The sequence below is a fragment of the Acromyrmex echinatior genome, unplaced genomic scaffold (assembly GCF_024713525.1).
Source record: "Acromyrmex echinatior isolate Ae372 unplaced genomic scaffold, ASM2471352v2 Scaffold22, whole genome shotgun sequence".
Lineage (NCBI taxonomy): Eukaryota > Metazoa > Arthropoda > Insecta > Hymenoptera > Formicidae > Acromyrmex > Acromyrmex echinatior.
This window is the reverse complement of record NW_028259056.1, coordinates 335262-362092: the sequence shown is the minus strand read 5'-3', so window position 1 is coordinate 362092 and position 26831 is coordinate 335262. Positions and strand designations below refer to the sequence as shown.

At 36.4% G+C, this 26831-nt stretch overlaps 1 protein-coding gene and 1 long non-coding RNA gene across 8 annotated transcripts; one reads left to right on the top strand and one right to left on the bottom strand.

The window, feature by feature from the left end:
- Nucleotides 1–1694: 1694 nt before the first annotated feature.
- On the top strand, nt 1695–25752 carry LOC105147601 (uncharacterized). 7 transcript variants are annotated; one of them, XM_011058739.2, is made up of 13 exons: nt 1695–2060; nt 13586–13692; nt 19974–20214; nt 20327–20655; nt 20883–21128; nt 21283–21303; nt 21554–21860; nt 23208–23709; nt 23789–23947; nt 24101–24276; nt 24365–24571; nt 24658–24681; nt 24987–25752. In XM_011058739.2, the coding sequence occupies exons 3-13, from the start codon at nt 20094–20096 to the stop codon at nt 25064–25066; spliced, it is 2172 nt and encodes a 723-aa protein (XP_011057041.1). In that variant the 5' UTR covers nt 1695–2060; nt 13586–13692; nt 19974–20093; the 3' UTR covers nt 25067–25752. The 7 variants fall into 7 exon arrangements, with proteins under 7 accessions (XP_011057041.1, XP_011057039.1, XP_011057042.1 ...); XM_011058737.2 differs by lacking the exon at nt 13586–13692 and adding an exon at nt 9660–9800; XM_011058740.2 differs by lacking the exon at nt 13586–13692 and having other exon boundaries at nt 1695–1825.
- LOC147906534 (uncharacterized) lies at nt 4914–9429 on the bottom strand. The gene is made up of 2 exons (XR_015548376.1): nt 5226–9429; nt 4914–5127 (listed from the first exon to the last, which is right to left on the bottom strand). It is a non-coding gene; the product is annotated as an uncharacterized LOC147906534 (long non-coding RNA).
- Nucleotides 25753–26831: the final 1079 nt, after the last annotated feature.

Here is a 26831-nt window from a genome sequence, read left to right as displayed (position 1 = left end):
ATCCCCCTCCCCCTTCCCCCATGAAAGAATGAATATTAATTGTGTTTCGCATATACGAGAAAGGCACTCGAACGAAGGAATTTGGGAATTTGGCCTCGGGAGAGCAAAAATAATCTAAAGTGTGTTCTACTTGAATTGTTCTACGTTCGTAACGTTCATGGAATCATTTCATCCTTGTTGTTTGTCAAATGTTAAACAAGGTCAAATAATGCTTATGAGTGTTATAAGTGCCAAATAGAACACGTAAAACTGTATACCCCTGTAAGAGGAGAGATATCGCGCTCGTTGTTCCGCAAACTTGAGGATTCAGTTGATCTAGGCTTCCACGACTAACGACAGCTCTCGTACATATCGGGTTCGTACATATATTAGTATATACTGTGTATAAGTGTAAGTACGAACGCTGAAGGGTTAACGAGCGTTCCTCCTCCTTCTCTCGGCCTCGTTGATCGTTCACGCCACCGCGCGAAGAAGATCCGATTGACCAAGTAAAAATAACCTGCTTTTTCCATTGTTTTAACATCGAGAAATTGCGAGATGTACGCTTCTTTCTCACTACACCTACAATCTTGATCGTTACGTCGTAATTATAATTAACGATCGATAACATATAATAGACGAGAAAGGGAGAGGAAGGAACAGCTTAATAGATATAATACATTGATTAACACTCGAGACGGCGATGAAGATTATAATTAATGGCCTAAAGTGTACGACATGCGACACACATACACACACGCACACACGCACGTACGCACGCACGCGCGCGCGCGCGCACACACACACACACACTTTCTCATTTCCTTCCACCTTGTAAATAAGGTACGATTAGTAATGAGTGGAATAAGTTGCTATACCTTCTCGTGTTTATCATTTTCTATTCCTTTCTCGTAGGCAATATTTATTCTTCCGCAATATATTAATTTTTTAATATATTTTTTTTAATTTATTGTAACTCTGTCGAAACCGATGTTGATTCTAATCAATGAAACTGTTAATAGATGAATGAAAATCGGTATATAATGCCTGGAAGGAAGAGGATAATTAATTTAAACGTCGATTAATCGACGTTGGCTTAGAGTGCATTTCAGAAGTCAGAGCACCTCCGTAAAGCGACGTCTATAATGAAATTTTAAGACGTAAAATTTAAGCTTTAAATTCGAAGCTGTAAGAAACTGATCAATTAGGTATAATGGAATATGAGGAGAATACTTGACTATAATTGATCAATTTTATACGGCTTAGTGCAAAGCTTTAATACCTAAATTTTATACCTAAAAATCTCATTGTAGACTTTAATTACGACGGCATTCAAATCGCGCCCCAAGGCGCCTGAATCATAAATCAAAAAAGATATCGCATAATTGAGGATGCTATGAGAGGAAGGAGGAAGAGGAACAGAAGGATAGCCAGGATAGAGGGGTTGATAGTGTTGATACACGAAGGTATGTAACATGCGCGGCTCGGGGAGAGAGAGAGAGAGAGAGAGAGAGAGAGAGAGAGAGTGTGTGTGTGTGTGTGTGCGCGTGTGTGTCGTCCTGGAGCCGGAAGACGGCGGAGGCCGGGAGGTCGGGAGGCGGGAAGGCGAGGAGGCGAGGAGGTGGCATGCACACCTGCACACGTTCGTATATACGCGTGGCCGTGGGTACTGGGTAGTTGGGTACCGCGTCAATGTACGTAAGTACGCCGTACGGAGCCACCTCGCATTGACGAGCCGAGCCGGTGCCGCGATGCGCGAGCCGGCAGCCGGGAGCCGGGGGGGTGGCGAATCGCCGGGATGCAAAGCAACAGGAACACAGTCCGACAGTCGCTCGCCAGACTTGGTGTAAGTAGTATCGGTCTGAGGTGGTGTGCGTAATGCGCGCCGCGGTGCTGCGTATACGCGTCCAGCGAATAGTGATACAATCTCGTGAATCGTGATCGCCCACCGTCTACTTGTCGTCACTCTTCTCCCTCGCCCTCTTCTTCCCTACCTTCATCTTTTATAATCTGTCGTGAGAATCGACAGGAGCCTTCTCGTACGTGCGCACATTGTACCGTCGCTTCCGGATCGTAAGTTAGTAAGTAAATCAGAAATTGTTTAATTACGTCTCTCCCTCTGTCCTCCTACGTGCGTACGTTACAGAGATTACATTATAGAGATTCGCCGAAGGGATGCAACATGAAGCGAAGCGAAGTGACGCGAGTGCGAGTGCGAGTGCTCCGTGCGCTTACCTCTCGGGGGTTGCAGTGGTTGCACCTCTGTGACCCCGGAGAGGGTTGGTTGCACTGTGCGATGTAGGTTACCGTTACACCCGTGTTCGCTTTTCGCCGGCATAACGCTAGCTCTCGTTGTTATCCGGACGGAACGGGATGAGAAAAAAAATGAAGAGCGAGAGATAGAGACCAGGGTGGCCGAGCAATCGGTGCAATCGGTACAATTGACCTTAAAGGGCCTAGTATATATATATATATATATATATATATATACACACACACACACACACACACACACACACACACACACACACACACACACACATATATATATATATATATATGTACGTATAAATATGGGTTAGCGATCAACTAATCTTTCTCTCCTCTATTTACGTCATGGGTGCAGCCTCGAGATGAAGAATTAGAGCAATATCGTCAATTACAATTGGTTAACTGGTGTGTGACTGATCCGAAGGGCTGGTCATTACTAATGCGAGTTAGCGCATCCTAATCTTATTTAATTGACCTTCCTGCTTCTTCGTAACAAAGATAACATCGAATTTGTAATCTGATGAATTGAAACGATAATTCATGATAAACATCATTTTTCTATGCTGTAGAAGCCTACGCTCGAGAATAGATAGGGTCTTGCGTTTAATCACGTGCGAAGCTTTGGCAAAATTCCAATTTGCGAGATACTTTCAAGTTTCAAGATCGCGTGATCTTTTGCTTTTACACGATATAGCATTAATCTTGCGAATAAATTAAATCGGCACTTTTGTAAAAAAGAAATTCGCGCGCGCAAGTCGTTTTATGTTCAACTGCGGCGACAGGATCAATTCATCGTGGGAAAATCGGAATTTCCTTTAACAAGGGCTAACGTTGTCTCGTTGATGAAATATCTCGCAACTTAGTTTTCAGGATCAAACCAACGAACGAGCTCGGCGAGCGAGCAACGATCATTGATCATAGCAACCAGGTATCAAAGCGACATCATTCGATCAATGTTGTTGCTCGTTCATTCATTTCGTTCGGATGACCTGCTTTATACTCGTATTTCGACTGAAGCTCGCGTTAATTATTTTCAACAAATTCATTAAATTCATTCTCCGCAGGCGCAAAGACTTTCGACCTACAGTTTATTTCGATCGCCTTCCCTCGTCAAACATGTTTCAAGCAATACAATAATTATAACATCATTTTCGCTTAAAATGTACTTTGATTGCATCGACAAGATATTTAATAAACATTTAGGAGCCATTTTGACGCCATTTTGATGTTATAGCGACTTCACGTTTTGCTTGGGTTATTGCGATATTAAATGGAAATGCGTATTTTAATTGCGATCAACAAGACTGTATATACATATTCATATAACGATACGCACTACGCAGCGTTTTTTCCCCCTCAGTTAATCTCAACGTTTGAGATCATGTTGTCGAAAGACTGAATAACACGCACGTCCGTCTAATCAACGCTCATAATAGTGCCAAGATATTAAAACTATATGTGCGCGATCACTAATCCTCACCAGCTGGACATCGATGCGCTTAATTTTAACTGATTTTAACGTCGCGTTAGCTCGTTCCAGCAAACCGAGTCCTTGGATATTAATCCAAGTCTCGTACGTGTAGTCAAGTAATCATGTAGCTTATGCTCTATTGAATCTGGGCTTTGCCCAATGAATGATATGATGTTTCTCTCGTTTGCATCATTTATTATTCTCCTCCGCGCTAGATTGCGATAGATTTGCGCCTGGTTTTGACCTATACTCGAGCAAACCTCAAAAATTCGCGCCAACACTGTTTACAGATTTTTTCCGGTCACTTGTCTGTCTCTCTTGATCGTTTATATACTTATAATGTTTATATACTTATAATCACTTGTGATTCGTCGCGCATTCGCATCGTAAGACGCGCGTTATTATGTCCATATAAGCTACCAAGAGAATTTCTGTTGTCAAAACAATTCCCAAGTTTGGGAATGCCGATTCATAAAAGACTCGATCTATGTACAATGAACGTAGTGACAACACAATACATTATTCTTGCTGAAATAAAGTATTATATAGAAATTTGGCAATTGGCGATGATTTTAGAATCTAATTTGTCTCGACCATATGATTTGACGCTGGCTTATATTTCGCAATATAAGCCTTCGCGATACAAGACTGAATTACAGAGGAATGATACATAGAGTTCGTATCGATCGGTGAGCACATTATAGGTACGGAGGTACCATCACTACCATCTAGTCCCATCGACGAAAGCGGGATATTTGGAGAATCATTTAACTTGAAGGCGATCAAGGAAGTAACGGGTATACACAGGAGTCGCGACTATATATATATATATATTCTTTCTTTTTTTTTCTCCTTTTTTAAAGTTAACTCATAAAAAAACCCAAGTAGTAAGACGTACCTAACTCAGTAATAAATAAACGAATCGAGAAACGTAAGGGAATAACGCATTATAGTAAATAAAAAAATTTTGATTTGTTTACTATTCGCATTTCTTACTGCTTATGTATTTCTATGTGCCACTGTAAGTTAAGAATGTATTATACCTATATACTTTTTAATAGAAAAAAAATTACAGATATTATATTTGCAAGTAAATAAACAAAAAGTTTGCCGATGATTTAGAATTTGGATCAAAAATTATTTTAATAAGAGGTAGATGTTTTGAAACAAATAATTAAAACAAATAAAACAATTTTCTGCACATTATAAAATTGTATTGTCAAATATAAATATTGATCTTATTGAACCGTTTCATGTATGTATGTAATAATATATAACATTCATACGGAAAATTACATAAATTTGTAATTTCAGTCATTTTTGCAGAGACTGTACACCTGCGATACATCCTTAATCGGACTTTCGCCTACGATGCTTTCCAGTTCACGCGCTTTTGTCTGCTTTCTCTAAAATCGCACGGAAAAAAAATATTCAGTTGAATTGATATTCTATTTGAAATAACCAAAATTTTAATAAACTTAACCAAAAATCTAATAAACTTAACTAGAATTCTGGATCGTTCATTTTCCATCACAATTCCTGCAATTGATTCGATCAAATATTTTTCTTCGTACGGAAACACTTGTGTGTGTTGTATTACTCTTACGAGAAGCGTCAATGCATCAATAATGCGAATGCGTGACATTGATTATTTACATGTCATAGTTACAGTCACTCGAGTATAACTATTCAAGTATCACTCCTCCAGTAGATATCTCGATCGAACCGATCGAATCGACCTGCGCACTGTTGCAAGTCAGTTCTATTATGTGCGCCATCCTCTCCTTATCTCACGAGATCTTCCCGGTCTAACACATATGTACCATGGCGTGTGTAACTGTGTATCAGTGCTTATAGTGTGCCATTGTTGATTGTACCAACGCAGTGGTACGGGCATGGGCAGTGAACGGAATTAACGCTTGATGTGTGTATGCGCGCGCGCACGCGCGCGTGTGTGTGTGTGTGTCACTTCGCGCGTAACGCGAGCGGCGAGTGCAATGTTTGCCTCGCAGCACGTTTGCTCGCCTTATATAGGTATTATTTACTTGGTTGTACGGTAAATGCACTCACTTGCGACTTGTGAAGGGTAACCATTTTTCGACAAGTAGATATCTATACTCCTTTACCATATACGGGCGATAAAGCCTTCACGTTCACAAATAATTGCTCTCGTCCAAAATAGAAATTACTCAAATATCCTCGTAGCACAGTCTTGAGTGAATTTGAAGAATTCGGTTAGACACGAATTGTCAGAATATATTATTAATGATTATTATTACAATATTAAAAATGAATTGCGCCCGTACCGCGCGTTACGTAAAATGTACGAAATCGTCTCTGAAATAGATTTTATGAATAATTCGACAAATAATGAGCTTATTTCGTTTCTGCACTAAATAGAGTCTTTCATGTTATCCTGCTTATCAATATTTTTATCAAGCATTAAAGTCACATTATCGACGTAAAATCGCAAAATGGACATTACGGAGTCTTATACAAGTTCTTGGTTTCAGTTCCTTCAGATATCTAGGCTAGATACCTTGTTTCTATCGGTCGCTTTTCGCGTCTCTCGCAACTCTCTCTCTCTCTCTCTCTCTCTCTCTCTCTCTCTCTTCCCCCCTCATCCTTCCTTCCTTCCCTCCTTCCTTTCTCTTCCCGCTCTTCTCTTGCCTGTACTCCGACATTACCGTGGTTCCGTTATTCGTGGCAAATACATGCCCGGGCATCCTGTACGCTTTAGTCTTTACCTCCGGAGAAAATAAACAGCGCGCAGCATCGACCGTGCGTTATTGATACCGCGTGTATGCGATCGAACTGAAAAACAGTGACGAGGCAAAATGGAGCAATTTCTAGTTAAACCTACACAACAACTTTTTGCAACAATAAATATCGCGATGATTGAATTTTGAGCTATCGTTAGAATTTAACTGTTGTCCCTCCTCCTTCTCAACAATGTATTTCTATCTGCTTAAGAGAAAATCAGTGACTCTATAAGTAGGATTTTTTTTTGCTCATTTAATATTTTAGCTTCTTTAATATTTTATTATCTATCGCATTTTATATATCTATATATATATATATATATATATTCTTTTTTATTTGCGAGATATAATTTTTCTGAACCTCGCAATAGAGAGTCAAGATGGAAAGAATTTTTGATGCATACCAAATATGTTTGAATTACTAATTGAATCGACCGCTTCCACGAGGAGAATGTCTTTATATATACATCGTACGTAGTAAGAATCACGATGTCGTCGGTGATCTCGTGCTGCGATGGCATCATCATTATGAAACTTGGCGGAATAATGAAGGTGAAATCTCGGTTATCAAAAAAGTACTGCCATCTTTAGCGGTCTTAGTTCTTATTATGATGACAGCACGATTCCGCGGAGTCCTTCATTTATTTCACGAATCAAAACTTTCGACGCGATGATAATATCCATCGCGTGCGGATTAATGGAATTAAGAGCGTAAAGTGTGAGCGTGTTGATCGTTTTGAATAAGCTGTCGCATTGTTGTTTCGCATTTACCGCACGAATAATCGCGAGAAATAATATAGAGCTGGCGAAAGTTCTGACTGTAAGATAATTTCCTCTTCTTATGCTAAAAAGTTTTTCTACGGTCGATCACAGAGGCAATACTTGCATTTGCGTAAGGCTTGCTTTCCAACTTTTCCAGCCGCAAGTTTTATCACAATGTGTACTAACACAGTTCCTCTTTAATTTAATGTCATTAAAATTGATACAATTAATTTTAATGTTGTTGAAATTTTAACGTTAAAATTAATTATTAAAATTAATAATATTACAACATCTAATTTTGTTTCGTGGCTTATTGCTTAATCAATTTAATGTATTCATGAAAATTTCAAAATCTCAACAGATCGAAACACGCGACTCGCGTGTCGTCGGATTCCGCACGTAAGTAGGCCAATCGCCAGAACTTGATTTTTCAAAAGGAAAAAATTATAAACAGGTGTTTCTTAACATTAAGATTCTACATCTACATCGTTTTGAGTGCATCGGAGAGTTCAAAGTGGCATAAGATAATTTCAAATAGATCATCTTACCCGAAAAAAATAAACCTAAATTTAACTCCATACGATTAATACTTGCAGAGATATCGAGCTTCAAAGTAGACATTTTTTTTAACAAAATTCGTCTTTTTTCAAATAATTACCATTTAAAGTGTTTTTTTTTCATATATATAATGAACTAATAATTAATAAATTTAACAGTGATACAATAAAAATAAATGGTTTTACAATATATCACACAAAATCAGATGATTATTCGGCGTATCATATTTATACATATAACCATTTCTATATGTATAGAAGTCTGCTAGAGAAGACAAGTTTCCCCGTCGCGATTCCACCCTAAGCACCATCATCCGTGGGAGTGGGGAGGGGGGAGGGATGATGCACTGATGCAGCCTAAAGGCATCGTGAGATACAAGAAGGGAAGGATATTGATGAGGTGGAATTAGTTGCTCGATCGTGCAACGCGCACAGTCTGAACGAGTTATATTTTCATCGATCGCAAAATTTGTCTCACACGGCTGCTGTTTCTCAATTGAATCACTGATTTAGTAGTAGCGGTATATGTATGTATATCTATAGGGTTGCAGATTTCTACCATTTGGTGTTGGTGTTTAGCGTTTTGCGGGAACAATATGCTCCTGCATCTGCGTGGCAACTTGTGTAAAACAGTGGATGATATTCATGAGTAAAAATAGTTCTTGTGTATCTGTACACTCTGTATCCAACTATCCATCTATTTACATGCATGACATCCGAATAGCATAATTCCGGTACGTTAGTTAAAATATAAATTGTCTGTTTCGTTTCCGTGTATTTCTCTCTCTTAGAGGATATACCTATATTAACCTTCCGCCGGCAATGTTGGATTTTAAAGGTTATTTTTTTACTAACATTCTATTTTTTTATTGTAAATTCTGATAGATAAATTAAAATCTATAAATAATAAATAAAATACAAATAGTAAAAATATTTTCAGATTTTACTATCATTAGGAACAATATAAAAATCTACACTCAAGTTCAAAGACTTGGGAAAGTTCGAAATTTAAAACTTACGGACGAAAGGATTAAAATTTCACGTTGCTGACAAAGGATTAAGAAACCGCTTTTGTTTTAAATATCGAATACAATTTATGCAATTATTTGCTTTATTTCGATATTTTCATGTGGCAGCTAAAATCACTCGATGTACATATTCTGTTTTCTTAAAATTGATGATTTGGAAAAGAAAGATCTTGGGACGACCTAATGTCTTTGCTTAGTATATAGAGTAGTAGATATACGATAGACCGATCTATATTCTGGTTGTCAACGTTACGACACGGCGAATCTGGAGGATCGTAAAGATGTCACCCTATGTTTCTTCCAAGAATGTGCGAGTGACATCCGAAACAGATGATGTAAACATTGTAGATAAAAATCTTTGCGCTAACTTTTCACATTCTCTTCTCTCTCCCTCCCCCTCCCTCCCCCTCCCTCCCGATTCATATGTGAATTTCTCCTTCATTTTCTGAAAATCCAATTGTGCTAAAGTATTTTACGCACGTACGCTCGCACAAGTATATCAATAACAAATATTAAAATCCTCCATTCCTATATATATATATATATATATATATATATCCCAACACACGCGTGCACATATATTCGCGCACATCATTACAAATACGTTACAAATCCTCATTCTGGTCGTCGATGCGAATTTTCCATTTTCGATTCGTAAGGAAAGAGAAAAAAGTAATCTCGTATCTTCACTTGCACGCCCCGTCCGAAGTGTCACGTCCATCGTGCTAGAATTACGAGAGAGGCGAGCCTCGTAAAACTATCAAAGATATTAAAAAAAAAAAAGAAAGAAAGGGGAAAAAATATGGTATCAATATAAAAATTATTCTAGTGCTGCTGACTGATGCGATTGCTGTGCGAAATCGACTCGTACAGTATTGAGTACTGAACGAAGTCGTACCGAACGAAGCGATTTCACAATTGACGGAACGTCCGTGGAAACTTGGAAAGGGCGGCGTGCGATCGTCATCGGGTGAGCTCATGCCCTGGTATAGTTTCTCCCTTCCTCTACAATTTCATTAACCCAATTTTGAGAGTCGCACGTTAGATTATCCGCGGGAACAGCGAAAGGCTACGTGCACGCACGCGCGCGATGACACGGCGCTGCGTACATTTCCATGTACATGTACATACACATAACACATACTTTTATTGTATATAGTGGCACTGATACATATGTAGGTATACGTAATAAGAGTAATAGCAAAGAGAAATCTCTGGTAATAGCCATGCGTTTGCGTGTTGCGCGACGACCTGATGAGTGATGAGAACGCGCGCAAGATGGCGACGATTGTTTGTAACGCGTGATTATAAGTGTATGTGCAGTAAACGATAGGCGATAGCTGCAACAGGAAGTAAGTATAGTTAGTAGAGGATCTGCTTGAGAAAAATACCCGCGCGCCCCCCCGTGAGTCTTATCTCATGTAACGATCGAAGGGGCTCCGCACAATAAAAGGAACAGGGAACAAATAACAGAGACTAAGAATTTCAACCTATCAGAAACTATATATTCCACAATACACAATTTCTGATAGGTTGAAATTCTTATTCTCTGTTCTCTATTTCTTTATTGTGCGGAGCCTCTTACGATCGATTTCTCATGTGGACATTGCTCTGCCGGTACTCGATTTTGGGCAAACTATATGTATACATATTATACTATATGTATAGTCACTGATGGTTTATTATATTAGGTTCGATCGTTTTGTAATTCTAAAAGAAATTTATATTTATTCGTATCCCACAAATTCTTCGCACGTTCCATCTGTCAGAAAAAGAAGAAAGTAAAGATTGATGCATGATAATAGCGTATGTATATATATATATATATATATATATATATATATATATATATAATACTAAAGCCGATGGCTTGTTTTCTTACTGGATTGCTGCTATCTGGATTGACTGGCCACAGCCAATATACGGTGGCAAGATAATCTAATCCAGCTTGCAGCTGCCATTGCTGCCATCGGCTTTATTTATTTATATTTACAAAATACTTGCTGTATTATTTTGAGGCGTCAACGAACAACGGTTACGCATTCGTAGTCGCGATTTCTCACGCTTCATTTAGTTGCACAGCACGTGCGCGCAATTGAACCGTGGCGTGGGCCGTAATAAAACAGGCTATATTTAGAGAATCGAAGCATGCCTGATCTCGTATGCACGTACGCGATCAACTGCATGCTTTTGGAAAGGTTTAATTTTGCCGGGCCGGGCCACTTTCTCGGCCGGGCCAAGGGCTCGCCATTCTCGCGCCTCGCCATTGAAGAGGAAACTTTCGTTCCTGCGTGTGAAGAAGAGCAAATTGCGTTTTACGATTTTTTCCCCCTTTTTTTCTTTTTTAATCCCTCCATTGCATTATCGGAAATTAAGAAAATGAGGACAATCGTGCGTGAATAACTGTCGTCCAAATTGTCGTACGTGTCATACGCGCGCGCGCGCGCGCGCGCGCGTGTGTGTGTGTGTGTGTGTGTGTGTGAGAGAGAGGATGGATAATACTATAGATGAGAAAGAGGCGACCGCTTTTTTTCGCTCATGAAGGAAAGGGGAAAATTTTTTTACTTGCCATCGCGAAAAAAGTCTCCTCGATTTCGGCGAGATGCGATGCATCGAGACGATTGCGATGCAACTCGTCCGCGTCCGTCCAAATTAAGTATATCCTTCCAATCTATAAAGTATAATATTAATTAAGATGCGTAAATTAATGTCTTTTGTCCTGACCGTACAAAGGAAGGAAAATTCAGCGATGCAATGAACGATAATTTTTATGATCGCCCATGCATTGCGTTAATGCATTCGTGTTCTGAGGAAACAATCAGAAATGTTTTTGATTGACGGTTACTGAAGAGGTATATTTGCCCGTTGGGTTTTTAAATGTATATGATAGTCGCGTAACAACTATTTTTAGCGACTTCAAACTATACATCATGATCTTTAAGATATTCAACGGTAAGTAAGATATTCAGTGGCTCGTGACGATACGAAGCTGGATATTGCAGACGTAACTGCGGAGCGGACCTGTTCTATCGGTGACGTAACGCAGCTAGCAGTCTGACGGAGGACACTTGTGTATTACCTAGATTATTAGCTGTAAGGTATAAGGAAGGAAAGAAACCTTACACTTTCTGGACACTGCTCCGAAATTAATGCGCAGTTGTTGCATTTGTGCAGGACATTGCAGTCTCGCATACATCAAATTTCCTTGGCCGAACTTCAATTCCAAATAAATGCAATTTTTCTTCAAGCGATTCGTAAAATTTAAACATTAATTAAATCTCTTTTGTATAGACAGATTATATGTATACATACATATACACATATGTATGTATAAAAATTAGAAAACACAGAAAACTGCAAATCGAAGGATGAGTAGTGGTTTATTATTTATAAAAGTACGACGATTTAAAATGCTTCGTAAAAAGTTGTCTATTGATATAAATGCGGGAAAGATATATTAGACTAATATTTTGTAGTATTGCGCTTGTGATACATACAGACTTAATGACTTTCGTCTATTGCAGTATTGCGGAATTGGATATAAAGTTAGATTAGATGAAACTCACCTAGTCACTTATAAACGTTTATTTATAGCCATCAATCATAAAATACATGTGAAAAATACGTGGAAATCTTTATGTATGCAGCTTTTTTTTTACTTATAGTAGCAAATTGCGCCAAGGATTAAAACTGTTCGGTGTAGAAGCGAAACGGACGGAGTTTGTGATTAGAGTAATTGAGATTAGAGTAAGTAATCGATATATGGATATACAATATGTATATTGATAAACAGTTTGGTCTTCTAGGAAGAGAACTTGCACATGACTAGAATTTAGGTCCCATTTTACGACGAGTGCTATTGTAGAGAAAGGGGCGGGGGGAGAGAGAAGGGGGAGAGAGAGAGAGAGAGAGAGAGAGAGAGAGAGAGAGAGAGATGTCGACATCACGTTTATAAGAGGCGAGTACGACAGATTTGCTTTTTTAAGCAAAACGTCCGAGGTTGCTTTCGCAATCTGTCATTAATCTAGCTAGGAATGCCGTTCCAGCGTACACATCGTCCGCTTTTAGTCTGTTTCGTAATCATTTCAAAACCGACAAACTGATTCCCTAGATAAGAGTACAACAATTAATGTCGCAATTGCAATCAATTGTGCCCATAACTTCAAGCAAGCTATTGAGGGAAAAAATGCTGGTCGCTCGCACATCGAGAACATATATATACGAATGAAATTATCTCTTTCATATAAAATTTAAAATAAATCAAGTATAAAATTATAAATAAATATAAATAGAAATTATATTGATAAGAATAAATTAAATAAGAGAGAGAATTATATTTTCAGTCGAGAAGTGGACTTGATGCTTAATAAAATTTACAAGTATAATATCAAGATTTATATAAATATCTTTTTGCCGTTCTATAAACCTACGCGCCGATTCGAATTGTTGGACTTAAAACGCGATGATAAATTATAGTTGGAAATAACATTACAAATTATATTGTCTATTTAAATAATGATGCTAATAAACATCTTAAAACATTGCAAAATTAGATAGAATAAAGCAGAGAAAAAGAGATAAAAGTTATTAAGTAACATTTGTTGATGACTATTTCTTTTATTACGTAGTATACGCGAAAGATACAAAAATAATTCGATGTAAGATTTCGCCCAAGTTCAAAAAGTTCGTTTCTTCAAAAATTCGTCCATATATTACTTAACTTCCGTGGTTGCTGATTGCGCAAAATTTTGCCAGGCGGATGGTGCCGATCGACTGAATGAAGAGGAGGCGGGACGTTTAATTGTGATGTGAGTTGGCGTAGGACGAGAAGCCCGCGCTAAAAGAATGGTGAGATAGCTTAGGTACGTAACCGAGTTTGTAACGCTTACTCGTCGTAACGACGACAATTACGACGGCGACGTAATCAATACAGAAAGACAAAAGAATACACAAAGATAAATTGCGACCGTTTTCGCAACCGCCCACTTGTTCCTCTATATTTAATCCCTCAGCAAACACAGATATATCTCAAACATGTAACTCATACGTAATTGTAATTTTTTGACTCGTAACAGTTATGTCAAAAGTTACGTGAATTTACGGAGAATGTTCTCAAATTTATCGTCCCATTTTACCTAATAGTTACATAAGTGATTTACATACGAATCATATAATGATATGATTTAAATACGAAACGGTGACAGAATTGATACATAATAATCATATGTATTGAAATGAAATGCATAACATTTATGCAATACAAAATTTGTCATTGTGACATCACAAATGAGTAAAATTGTTATTTATTTATTATTTATTATTATATTGACTCGATTTCTTTGATTTGAAGAAGTTTTTTTGATTATTTCTGCTATTAGAATTAAAAAAATAATTTATATAGTTTTGCAACTTTTTTAAAATGAAACAAATATATTTTTAATACGTAACAATAAATTTTCTTAAATAAAAACTATTTTTTTATTTAAATAATAAAAAGATTGCAGTTTTATCTTAACAAAAAAGTAATTTTTTTGTTGTTATTTTACTTTTATTTTTTTAGTTCAATTTATTATTTACTGTTTCGCATACCTATATTCTTATTAATTATTAATTATTGTCTTATTAATTATAAAATAATTATTGAAAAACGCATCGCATCGCCGCCAAGATTTGAACGATATCTAGAAAGGTAGTCTAATAACATTTACGCTAAACTAATCGCATGCTTGTAATCGAGTCATTGCTAACGTTACTTATACCTCTTATTGTTTATATCATTCCTATATTAATTTCGTGCCTCTGCTGATAATTTAATATTATTAATACAATATTTGGGGATTACATGGAAACGAAATAATATATACATATAATAGCTGATATTTATTCACTTATTGTTAGTTAAGAAATGATAATAATTTATCGATGTTAAATACTTATTTTTTATATTCTTATATTTATAAAAATCGATATGATAATCAAATATATTATTATCTAACTGCATAAAAATATTTAACTATAGCATAATAGAAGCAAACTATATAGAACCTAATGTATGTTTTGAATAGACTTTATTTGCTAAATTATACTGATTATAAATAATTACAATAGAAAATATATTAGATAATTCGCTCGTATAAATTTCAAACAATAAAATGAGGAGCTTCTATCACTTCAATAAACGAGCTCTGAAAGGTGTAAACAGTAAATTTTATTATTCTTTTATTATAATTTCACGGAATGTTTCGACCATACTAAGTCCTCATCAGCCGTGTTATAAATGAAATAAAAACCCCTAAACAATAATTTATATAGATATATTAAAAACTTAGAAATTAGTTTCGGTAATGATATAAAAAAATGTATTAATCGGATCATCTCATTCACAATTACATATATTACAAAAAATGTATGTTACAAATTTAACCACATGTTATACTGAGTTAAATTATAAAAAACGTATATAAATTGTAGATTCAAATCAATTCTTCGGTTAACAGCGAGAAAGGGTAATCAATGTATAGTCAGAAAAGAAAGTCCAGTCAATAACTTAGTAACATTATTTCCAGTTAAAGATGATAGTATATATGAAAAATATATGTAACATCCACGTGATGCAGAGCGAATAAACGGCTAATAAGAATTATAACTATTATTAATAAGTGTCGCAGAGTTGTACATATTGAATTAACATATTGAATTTTTATAATAATTTGTAAAGTTAAACAAAGATTAAATAATGTCGCAGACTTATATAAAATGAGTATAATAATTTGTGAATTTAAACAAAATCGTATAACATAACGTAAACATTTTTTTAAAGTTTAAAAGGATAATATTGTTAATGTCGCAATACACAGTTACTTGTTAAAAAAGAGCGTAAAAAACCATTAAAAGGTTGTAGTTGTCACATAAAATAATGCAATTATTTACAATGATATAGCAAATATAAGGTCCTATTCCCCATAATCTTTCTTTCTTTAACTCAATATCTTTGCAACATGTAATATTGAATTCTCTTAACAATGATGTGATCTTCACCGGACAATAAATCGCAAATGCTGTTGCTTATATATGGCGGTGTCGGACGAAGAGAAAGGGACCAATTATTCGCTAACGTTTTTGTTGTTAACAAACTCAACAAACATATAAATCGAGAGATTCTCTATCTTTCTTTAAATTTATACCATTAACCTGTTCTTTATATGTTCTTTATATGTAATGTTTCCGAAATAAGTCTCTTATTGTAATTCGATTCTGAGTCTAATATTTTAATATTCTTCCAATTAAAGCTATGATTATATTAGGTGTAGTAAAAAGAAATCCATTATTTTTGCAATAGATGGCTTTAGTAATCTGTACCTCGTCTACGCATCTATTGGAAAAATAATGGATTTCTTTTTACTACACCTAATAATATAACGAATGCTCTGTTATAACAGAATGTCTGGATGAATCTATTTTTTTATATTAATATGTTCATTTATTCTCGTGTTGAGTTTTCTCCTAATCTGTTTTCTCCCACATAAGAAGTTGCAATCATTACATAAAATCTTATACACTACGTTGTTATCAAAAAATTCTTTCTTGCCTTTATGTACTTTAATAAATTTGTTTAACTTGTTAATGCATCTGTAACCCACAGCATAGACTACTTTATTAATCATATGTGTGGCGAATTATGTAACACCGTGGATAAATGGAAACATAAAGAATTTTTTCATATTAGTATTTTCATGATCATTGCTTTGCAAATTTCTGTGTGTAACCCTTGGTGAGAGAAGGAGTTTTTTGAATCTCGAGTTAATTTGTTTAAATATCATTTTTAACGGGTATTCGTTATTTTGAAGTACTTCCACAACCATTTCCGAATTTTTCTGATAGAATTTTGTGAAAGTATAAAATTGATCAATCAAAGACTATATATGGTATGACATCGTGGGTGGTTAAACAAATAAAATAGGCATCTCCTCGAGTAAGTCTTTTTTTGAAACCAATCCACATTTATTACATCATCCTCCACTATTATCAAAAGGTCAGATCAGAGTCTCATACGTCTGTTTGTATATGACATTGTTAAATTTAAAATAGGTGGAAGATAATATGAACTCGATGGCTTTCATATAAATTCGGTCGTATAAATTCGGTATATAAATTCACATAAGAATCATACATGCATTTAAGATCCAGCTAAGTCGTTTAAGACTTTGATTTCGATAGTTTGTTTACGATGTAACTTAATTTCATAATATAATATATAATAAGACCGTATATATAATTTATAGGAAAGTACGATCTCATAATTTTAGTGATATAACTGTTACAGTTATAAAGTTACAGTATACAGTATATATATATATATATATATATATATATACTGCAGATGTAACCAAACATATATAATTTACATTTTTTTCCATTATGGAAAATAAACTGTGCTGTAAATGTATTTTGTATTTATGTCTTATAGAATGGTACATGAATGTAATTTAATTTACATAATTATGTTATGCTAAATATATAACAAAGACATGTAACAAAATTATCATATTTATATCAGACTATCTCATTTACGCCATAAAACTGTCTTGTTGTACAAAACAGAGACATCTGCATAATGACAAAAAAATTATATAACAGTGCCAAGTCATGTTTGCTGAGTCCTGAATAGAAATAATATTGAATAAGAGATACCTAATGTATGTGAGAATCGGAAAGAAAATATTTGAAATAATGTGAAAGGAAAATAGATGAAAAGCTATGAGAAACGAATCGATTATAATATCTTGCGGTTGCTCGGAAGTATCAGTCCTCAAGAAAACATTGTAAATCCAAGTGCGTAAAAACTGAAAAGTGATTTCAATGACTGCAGAAAAAAGAAATTCTTTAATATGTTTATATTCAATGAGGAACTAAGGATAAGTTAGTACAATCATAAAGAATTTTATAATAATTAAATATAGTTAATAAATATATGATATATGTGTATAATTTAGTTTTCGGTGTAAAAATAACACTATACATTGTGTAAATTCATTTTTGTACGCAGTATATATAGTGTGTTATTTTTACGCGAAGAACTAAACCACGCATACACACACACATACACACACACATACACACACACACACACACACACACACACACACACACGCGCGCGCGCGCGCGCGCGCGCACACACGCACGCACACATACGCACGCACGCACGCACGCACGCACGCACGCACGCACGCACGCACGCACGCACGCACGCACGCACGCACGCACGCACGCACGCACGCACGCACGCACACACGCGCGCGCGCGCACCGCACGCATTGACATAACTTTTTATATTTGAATTTACAATGAATGTCAGATTTTCATTTACGAGTACTTGGTAAATTTTTAATTTTTTTAACCAAAATTATTGCAACCTGGAATTATTGCAACTTATTTTATGTATATGTGTATACGTATCTCCACTTTGTGGACGAGGTAGAAGAGAGCTCTATTGATTAAATGAAAGTTTCAAAAATAGAGCTTCAGATTTGTAAAGGTCGACTTTCAATGAAAGTGACATAGTTGCGGGAAAACAGAGCAATTTGTTATATTATAATTAGCGTATCACCGGCATGCCGTGCGCTCAGTAAAAATCGATCGTCACAGCAAGTACGATGCACGCACACTTGCGTACGTAAGTGCAGTAAGTAATGCATGCATCTTGAATGCCTTGAATTTGTTACATCTGGATCGGAAGATTGATATGGCAATTATACTTGAGAAGCGCATCCATATAATTGTATAGGCGCGTTTGCCTTGGCACAAATTCTCAACACACATAAGATATACACACGTGCTGTTCATTCATGGATAATCGTCATGTTTGTATATATACACATAGAACACTTCTCGACAGAAGCACGAAAAATGCCTCGAATCCCTTATTCTCTTTATTCTTTATGCTTCAGATGTGACGTTGAAAAAGTTTCGGTATCGCATACTCTTTCTATTATATCAAACGCTCTCGATGAAGATTTTATCGTGAGCGCTGCGGGGAATGAAAAAACATGGCGTATGGAATGCTATGGAATATTAATTGCCGACCTACTGTCTTGAATTACTGCTTTTAATAATCTGGAAGATTTTTCCAATATAATATCTAATAATAAGCGTGAATTTTCATCCAAGGACGAATCGAATTGCGCTTCAACGAATGCCAATTAATCTTACAATTCTTATTTACAATCACATTTTCATCTTATCTGCAACAGGATAGTCATTTTTAATTTTTTTTATCTGTACATTTGGAGGGGGGAATCCTAATAATATATCTATTAGGATGTTGTTTAGGATATGCACATTGCAAAATTAAAAACGTAAGAGAAGGATTTTTACAAGCTTGCGTACTTATTTGTTCACATTAGAAGATCGCGATCTACTCGGCATATACATATATTGGACAATTTGCTTTCGAAGCACGCATTTGTCACGGTACCAATGATACCAATGATACCAATGATATCAGTGCCTAGAGGTGCAAATATGGATACGGAACGGCTTTCATTATTGTCGTTTGTCTTTGTACGCTACCGACGAACCTGCACGCAACATACGTGCAGCAGACGGGTCGATCGATATGTCACATCACATCCGTACGGATTGCCTTTGATGTTCCGGCTCCGGTCGTACGCGCGTGAACGGCGTGAAGGTGCAATGGTCTTCCTGCCCGATTACTATAACGCGTATGTACACGTGGCCGATTCGCATGACGACCTGCCTCGTCGACGATCGAACTCGTAAAGCTTTTTTTATTTCGCCGACGTGTTGGAATCAATTTTTCAGCGACGACTAACTGTATACAACTACAATAACAATAAGTCTCAATTATATATAGCAATGGAATAAATTCCGTTTTATATCCGGGCAGTTCTACTATAAATAAATTTCTTTTCATAATCCCCAGTGTTTACCACGCAGGAACAAGATTTATCCTTTTAAGCATAATTATTAATGTTAATTAATCGAAATGCCGCTTTATGTTTATTAGCACATGTTGCTCGCTCTCCATCCCAAAAAGTATAGCTATAAATAGCTATAAATAGCTTGTTCCATAATTATTCTTAGGCTTTGATGTATAATCTTAAGCGTGCATATTCATGTATAGGTTGGACGATGCAGGAGATAGGCAATCAGTCAGCATAGTAGACGGCTCCCGATCAACCGGGTTGCACGCTCACCATCCTTCTTGAGAATAATAAGAGAAACCGGGCTACTCGCGTCCGCGATGGCGACGACGGCGTCAACGGAGAAGATGCATCAGGACACGGAGGAAGACTTGCCGAAGAAGAAGCTCATCAACATGAATCTCATATCGCTCAAGTGTCTTCTGTTCATCTTTTTCGGAGGTAAGCATCAATCGATCGGCGTATTTTGCCTGCAGTCGTTGAAATTTAAGCATGAGTTAATAGTCTCTCTCTCTGTCGCAATCGCATAATGTACGATTTTATTCTTCTTGAGGTATCGGCTGTCTCTTCCCGTTTCTTCCACTGCACATGACCAAGGTGGGACTAAGCATCGAAAACGTCAGATTCGTGTCGATGATCTCGCCAGCGGTAGCGATACTGGGGCCGCTGATAGCGGGACCGATCGCCGACAAGCTCGCCAGCCATCAGATCACCAATGATAAATCGTCAACTGGTCGTTACCTCCGCGTGATGATCGCCGTCGCTTGTATTTTCTCGGCACTCTTCTACTCGCTGCTGATGCTGATTCCCGCGGTGGACCGCACGTTACCAGTCGGAGCAGGCCCGCGTTTCAAGTTCAATTGCGATTGGCGCGGTGCGATGGTAAGCTTATACATATTATGCTTACTAGCTGTGAGATATGATGAAAAATTAAAAAAAGGATAAAAGAGAGACAAAAGAAAAAATCGAAATCGTACATCTACAGAAGAATATTTTAATTATATATTATAATATATGTACGTATATATAGATGTAGAGGGAGAAACGATAGAGTATTCGATTTCTATTTAGGTATAAAAGCTAGCTCTTTTCTAACTAAACTCATATAGGTACGGCAAGAGAGATGCAAGGATCGCTTTGGCTGCCATCGCTGGGCTGATTATGATAGCGGCGTGGGTGCCATGCTGCTAAAAAAATGTACCTACGCTTGTTATCCAACTGGCTGGCGACGGCATTTGGAACTGACCGCACGTACGACGACGTTCCGAAGCAACGTCGACGTCGAAACCGATCTTTTCGATGGCAGTGGCGAGACTACCGTCGCCCCATTGGATAATGCTGAACTTTATGCGCAGGTAAAACAGCGATGCAGTACAAGACGCGATATTTCAATAATTAATTCATTTTATTGTAATGTAAGAAATTTAACACAATATAAATTAATAAAATAAAAAGTTTTATATCTAGTTATAAATAGATTTACATGCGTATTACATGCGTCCAATAAAGTTTGAGAAACTTGCAGCAAAAGTAAGTGAAGTGAACGATATCGAAAGATCGAGCATATTCTTATTATTAATTTATTGAAATTTGTAATACATATTTGTTATTTTATGCTGATATATATATATATATATATATATATATATATATATATGTATATATATATATGTATATCGAAGTAACAAATTAGCTGATAGATACGTTTAATAAAATTATTTTTTCTTTATTAGATTTAAACAAAACTTTTTGGTAATTACATAAGTTATTGTCCCTGCAGGAGAATCGTGACGAGACAAAAAAAGCTCGTCGTTACGTCATGATCGAACATGAGCCGCCACACATGTGCTACAAGGACGAGAACGATAACGTCGTCTGTCACGTTTACACAGAGTACTCTGGCACGCTACCAGTAAACGGTAGCCTCGGACAGGCACTGAATCCCGAAAACGAGGATGAATGGTGCGCGTATCCCGTAGCCGAATATTTTGCCTGTCGAATACCACACAAACTAGAAGCTTCCATGGCCCCATTCAATCAGAGTTGCTCCGTAGAATGCGACTTGGTCGATCCATATACTCTCGCGGGTAATGATCTAATTGTATATAGACTTAATATCAAGTTTCATGCAGAATCTTCAAATCTTATTAAATTTAATGATTAAATGATTAGAAATATAGTATTGAAATATGCGTGCGTGCGTGCGTGCGCGCGCGCGCGTGTGTGTGTGTGTGTGTGTGTGTACAAGGTGCGTCATCAAAATCCGAACAAATTTCAATTTAAATTTTCCGCTATATTGCCTCCGCCAGAGGTTGTTATTGGCGTCCGAGAAAGCCTGATGCTTCTAGTAAATAATTATATTCTCAAAATGGCCGCGATGTTGAAACCAAGTGCGATTAATGGAAGAGCTGCGATTATTGAAGACCTTTGCGCTAGGCGCTCAGCAACGGAAATAAGTCGGTTCTTTGGATACTCGAGATCAACCGTTTATGACGTAGCAAAATATACGGTTTTAGAATAGTTCAACGAAGGTTCCAGCGAGGAAGTCACTCGAAAGAACGCATCCCGCAGTCGTTGAAAGGACTCAAGCGCTGATTTCGGATGACCCAGAGCAATCATTGCAAAAATTAGCATTGTTAATGTAAGCGAGCCAACAATGCATCGAATTGCCGAGGAGGATCTTCGATACAAATCATACACATTGAAGATATGACAGATGCTCTCTGAGGCTGCCAGGACAAGTCGAGTTGCTCGCCTTGGCTCCCATTCTGGTCTTCCAACAGCCTAGATTCCTTTGGATTACTACATATGGAGCGTAGTTGGAAGGATCGGCAAACAAGTCTCGGCATCCCAATGTGATGCCATTAAGGACCGCTATTGAGGCAGCATTTGTCAGCAGCATGGACAGCGCTACATTACAGTATGCGTACGAACGCTTCAGACCGAGAATAGAGGCCGTCATTCAAGCTAATGGGAGATATATCGAATAATTGTGCTTTACAGAAATCTCCCAAGTGCCATGTAAAAGGATTTTTTGTAATATTTAATTTTTCATTAAAAACATTTTGTTTAAAGAAATTGTTCGATTTGTCCGGATTTTGACGCACCTTATATATATCGTACATATATATTATAATATATATTCTCAAGATCAAATTTTTACTGCAATAATCACGTTCTAACACTTACGTGACTGCAGCATAGATATAATAATTTTTGTTGCAGTAGTTAGAAGGTGGAATAAGGATTCCTTTCTGATTCCACCATGGTAGTTACCGAGATAAAAATTCACCTTCATTCATACTCTATTCGATTTTATATCTACCCTGAGCGGAGAAACAAAAGAATATCCAATTCCTTTATACCGGTGATAATAATATACATATACACATACGATATGATAATATATTATGATGATAATGTTGATGTTTCAGGTAGCGTACTGATGGAAAGCCGATGCCAATATACCGGAGTTTGGACGGAAGCAGCGTTTTGGATGTACCTGTTTGTGCGATCGGTCGCGGATATTTTTCCGACGACCGCTGTCGCCCTGATCGACGCAGCGGTGGTGATTGCGACAAGGGAGACGTCGTGTGGTCGCGGTGACGTAGGACGCCAATTGGCTTTCGGCTCCCTTGGTTTCGCTTTGCTAGGACCACTGACCGGCTATCTGAGCACTCTGACGAGCAACATCGGACCGGCTTATTGGCTACCTCTCGTCCTACACGCTGTATTGATGATCCTCGCGGCTATCGTTGCTTTGTCGGCGGATGGCATGCCCCTTAGTCCACCGGAATGGTGGTGGCACACAAGAAGCGGCATGCTGGCGTTGCCAATGAGCGCTGTCAAGAGGTACGGCAGCGAGACCGTCGCTCTGATCTTTGTCCTGCTAGTCATGGGAACCTTTTGGAGCGCGATGGATAGCTACCTACCTTTGTAAGAGTTCGTTAAGATAGATCATTGAAGGAATAATGCATTCGTTTGAAATATTAAGAATTTCTTTTCTTTGATACAGGCATCTGCAAAGATTAGGAGGCGATGAGCTTTCCATCGGAGTCGCTATGACCGTCGGAGCGATACCTGCGTTCTTGTTCCTCTGGAAGTCTGAACATCTTGTTGATTACTGTGGACACAGTAATCTTCTCATCACTGCCTTTACGGTGTACATAATCAGGTAGGTAAGTTTTTTTTTCCAGTCTGATAATCGTCAGTTTAACTGAAACAAGATCTTGTCGCTAGGTTTTATCATTTGTCATTCATTTCAAAGAGTATTATTCTATGTATAAAATTCTATTGATAAATACTATATATTGATAAATTTGGTCAGATTCATCGGACTGAGTCTCGTATCTGATCCCTGGTGGTCTCTCATCTCGGAAGCTTTAGAAGTATTCACCTTAGGAATAATGTGGGTTACTGCCATTCTCTATCTGAGACACTTGGTACCGCGTCATTTGACCGTGACTGCCCAAGCGTGGCCTGTGATAGCTCACTTTTGCATCGGTATGTTTCTAATCTATAACTGCGACAATGAGAGAACGAACAAATAGAACTGAATTATTAATATTGATTCTGCCTGATTAATTCATAGGCCGATGTCTCGGATCCGTCATCGGTGCTTATATCAATCTCGGCGACGAGGACATCGTACAATCATTGAGATTCGTGTTTCGTTGTATGGCGGTAGCAGCGGCCATCGTTGCTAGTCTATATTTCATATTGTATCATGGAATATTGAAGCCGAGATGTCATGCACATACCATCCAGAGTCCTCGTCAACCCTCCACAATCGTGCAAGGTAAGCGTAGGTGCTTTAATAGCGCGTATCTAGGCTAATCAAAATCCTAAATGTACTCCTTCTAACTTCAATTTTGGCTTTACAAGCTGCCATAAGGGATTACGAATTGAGTAAGTGATCGAACATGTTCAAAATTTTCTATACATCTTTCAAATTCTTCAGAACATGAGTAATTTATGTGTTACCTAATAATATATCTTATCTACGCGGAAATCTTCAGAACTGACTTTTCTGGTTTTAACGATAAACTGAAATACATCACGATCTGAGAAAAAAATCAGTTCTGCAGTATTTTCTCGAGAAATGCCACCCTTTTCTGCATGTATTATGGAGAACTGTGATGTTTCCGAACGCGTGCTATGTTTCTAATTTTCATCGTTTTCATAATTTTTTTTTTACAATTTTACAAATATAGCAATGAATGGAAATGGAAATTACGCGCCGCTGAGAGTATACCATAATGGAATGGGCAGAAAGGGTCAATTTCGATACTGAAACATTATGTGTACGAACGAATGAAGAGTTCTAGAAACAACATTGCAACAATGATTCCACAATGCAACGTATAAATGTCATCAGCGACCAAGTGCTGACCAAGTGTGTGTTCTCAAGTATTTCGCGTTGCGTATTTATCGTCATTTGTTAATTTAAGCCGACTCGACATATTACTGTTTCTGTTTCTTATTATTTAAATGAATTATTATCACAAGGATCACTATTTGCTCAAGTACGTTCTATGAGCTATATCAGTATCTATTTGTAATCATAAAGCGTAAGCATATACATATAGCGAGCAGTGTAACGCGAATAATTTTCACGTATCGCAGTAACAAAAAGAGATAGGAAAACATTTTTTATGTACAAAAACGTCCACGAAAACGACAAGTAATATTTCTAATATTTCTTTAGTTTTCTATTATAAATTCCTTTTTCTTTAATACAATTACTTTTACATTCACATAATACTCTTGTGATATATACCTGAGGTATATACAATTAAAACTGAATAAACTTTTTTTGGTGAAATTATTACAGCGAGACTTATATGCGTTTTCACATGTAATATAAATCCGATAAGTACATCAATAAAAGAGGTCTATTTGACTAGACAAATGTTACGTTTCTGTGAGTTGATATAAATGTATACAAGAAAAATGAAATAAAAACACGTTGGAGAGAAACGGTATTACCATTTACTGATTGTTTATAATATATGTATATTATAAGTTTATTTATATGCAGTGCTGAGCAGAATTTCAACGTTGCTGACATGATTATAGCCGCTGAAAGAAAATATCTAATGGCCTAACCGCGAGACTTGCGTTACGATAAGTTACATTAAATTTAAAGTAGGCTAGCGTGTTTATGTGTTTTATATATAGATATATAACAATTTATTTTCTTCGTACACTTTTCTTCTCTTTCCTCACAAAATTTTAACGTGACATACACGCATAAGTTTGCAGTTACAAGTAATTAGATATGACATATATGTTTGTATTTATTGAGTAGCATATATATATATATATATATATATATATATATATATATATATATGCACACACACACACGCTGATAGAAATAATAAAGAATATTCAATGATCGGTTATATAATATAACCCGTCAAGCTAATATTATAAGAAAAATCGTTTAACATCTTATTTATATTTTTTTACATAGCATTTACTGCTATTATGTACAAGTTCATGTAAACTACATATTTAAACAAAATTGAAAGATTTTTGTTGTTAAATAGTGGAAAATAAAGAAAAAAATTTTTTTTCAATAAAATCATATTTCGTATTTTATTGCAAACTTTGTGCTATTTAAAATTTAAAGTAAAATAATAATCATCACTTGTGTTATTCTTTTTTCATATGTAATCAATATAAAAAGAAATAAATTCAGTATGTTTAATATGTAAGAAAAAATATTAATATATCTGTATCGATTATTTTCATAATCGAGATACATTATTATACCTGTACGAAATATTTCGTATATCAATTGTTATGGGAATAATAATTAATAATAGTTAATAATTATAGGAATAATACTCAATATACGAAGAGTTTTAAGTAGAAAGAAATTTCTTTAAACTGCCGAAAATTTAAAAATTGATGAAAAAAAAAAAGATAAATATGGTAAGCTGCCTTTTTGTGAAAACTAGAAAATACAAAAATATCAAAGAGTATGTATACGGATATTTAATTTGTCATCTTTCTAATTTTACATATTTTTTTCAAATTTTCCACTATGA

What these genes read in the sequence shown, in the direction of transcription:
- LOC105147601 (XM_011058740.2), top strand. Translation starts at nt 20,094, where the DNA reads ATGGCGACGACGGCGTCAACGGAGAAGATGCATCAGGACACGGAGGAA. An exon ending in GCGATTGGCGCGGTGCGATG is followed by an intron (nt 20,656 to 20,882) that starts GTAAGCTTATAC and finishes AAACTCATATAG; the next exon opens with GTACGGCAAGAGAGATGCAA. An exon ending in CATAAGGGATTACGAATTGA is followed by an intron (nt 24,682 to 24,986) that starts GTAAGTGATCGA and finishes TTACAAATATAG; the next exon opens with CAATGAATGGAAATGGAAAT.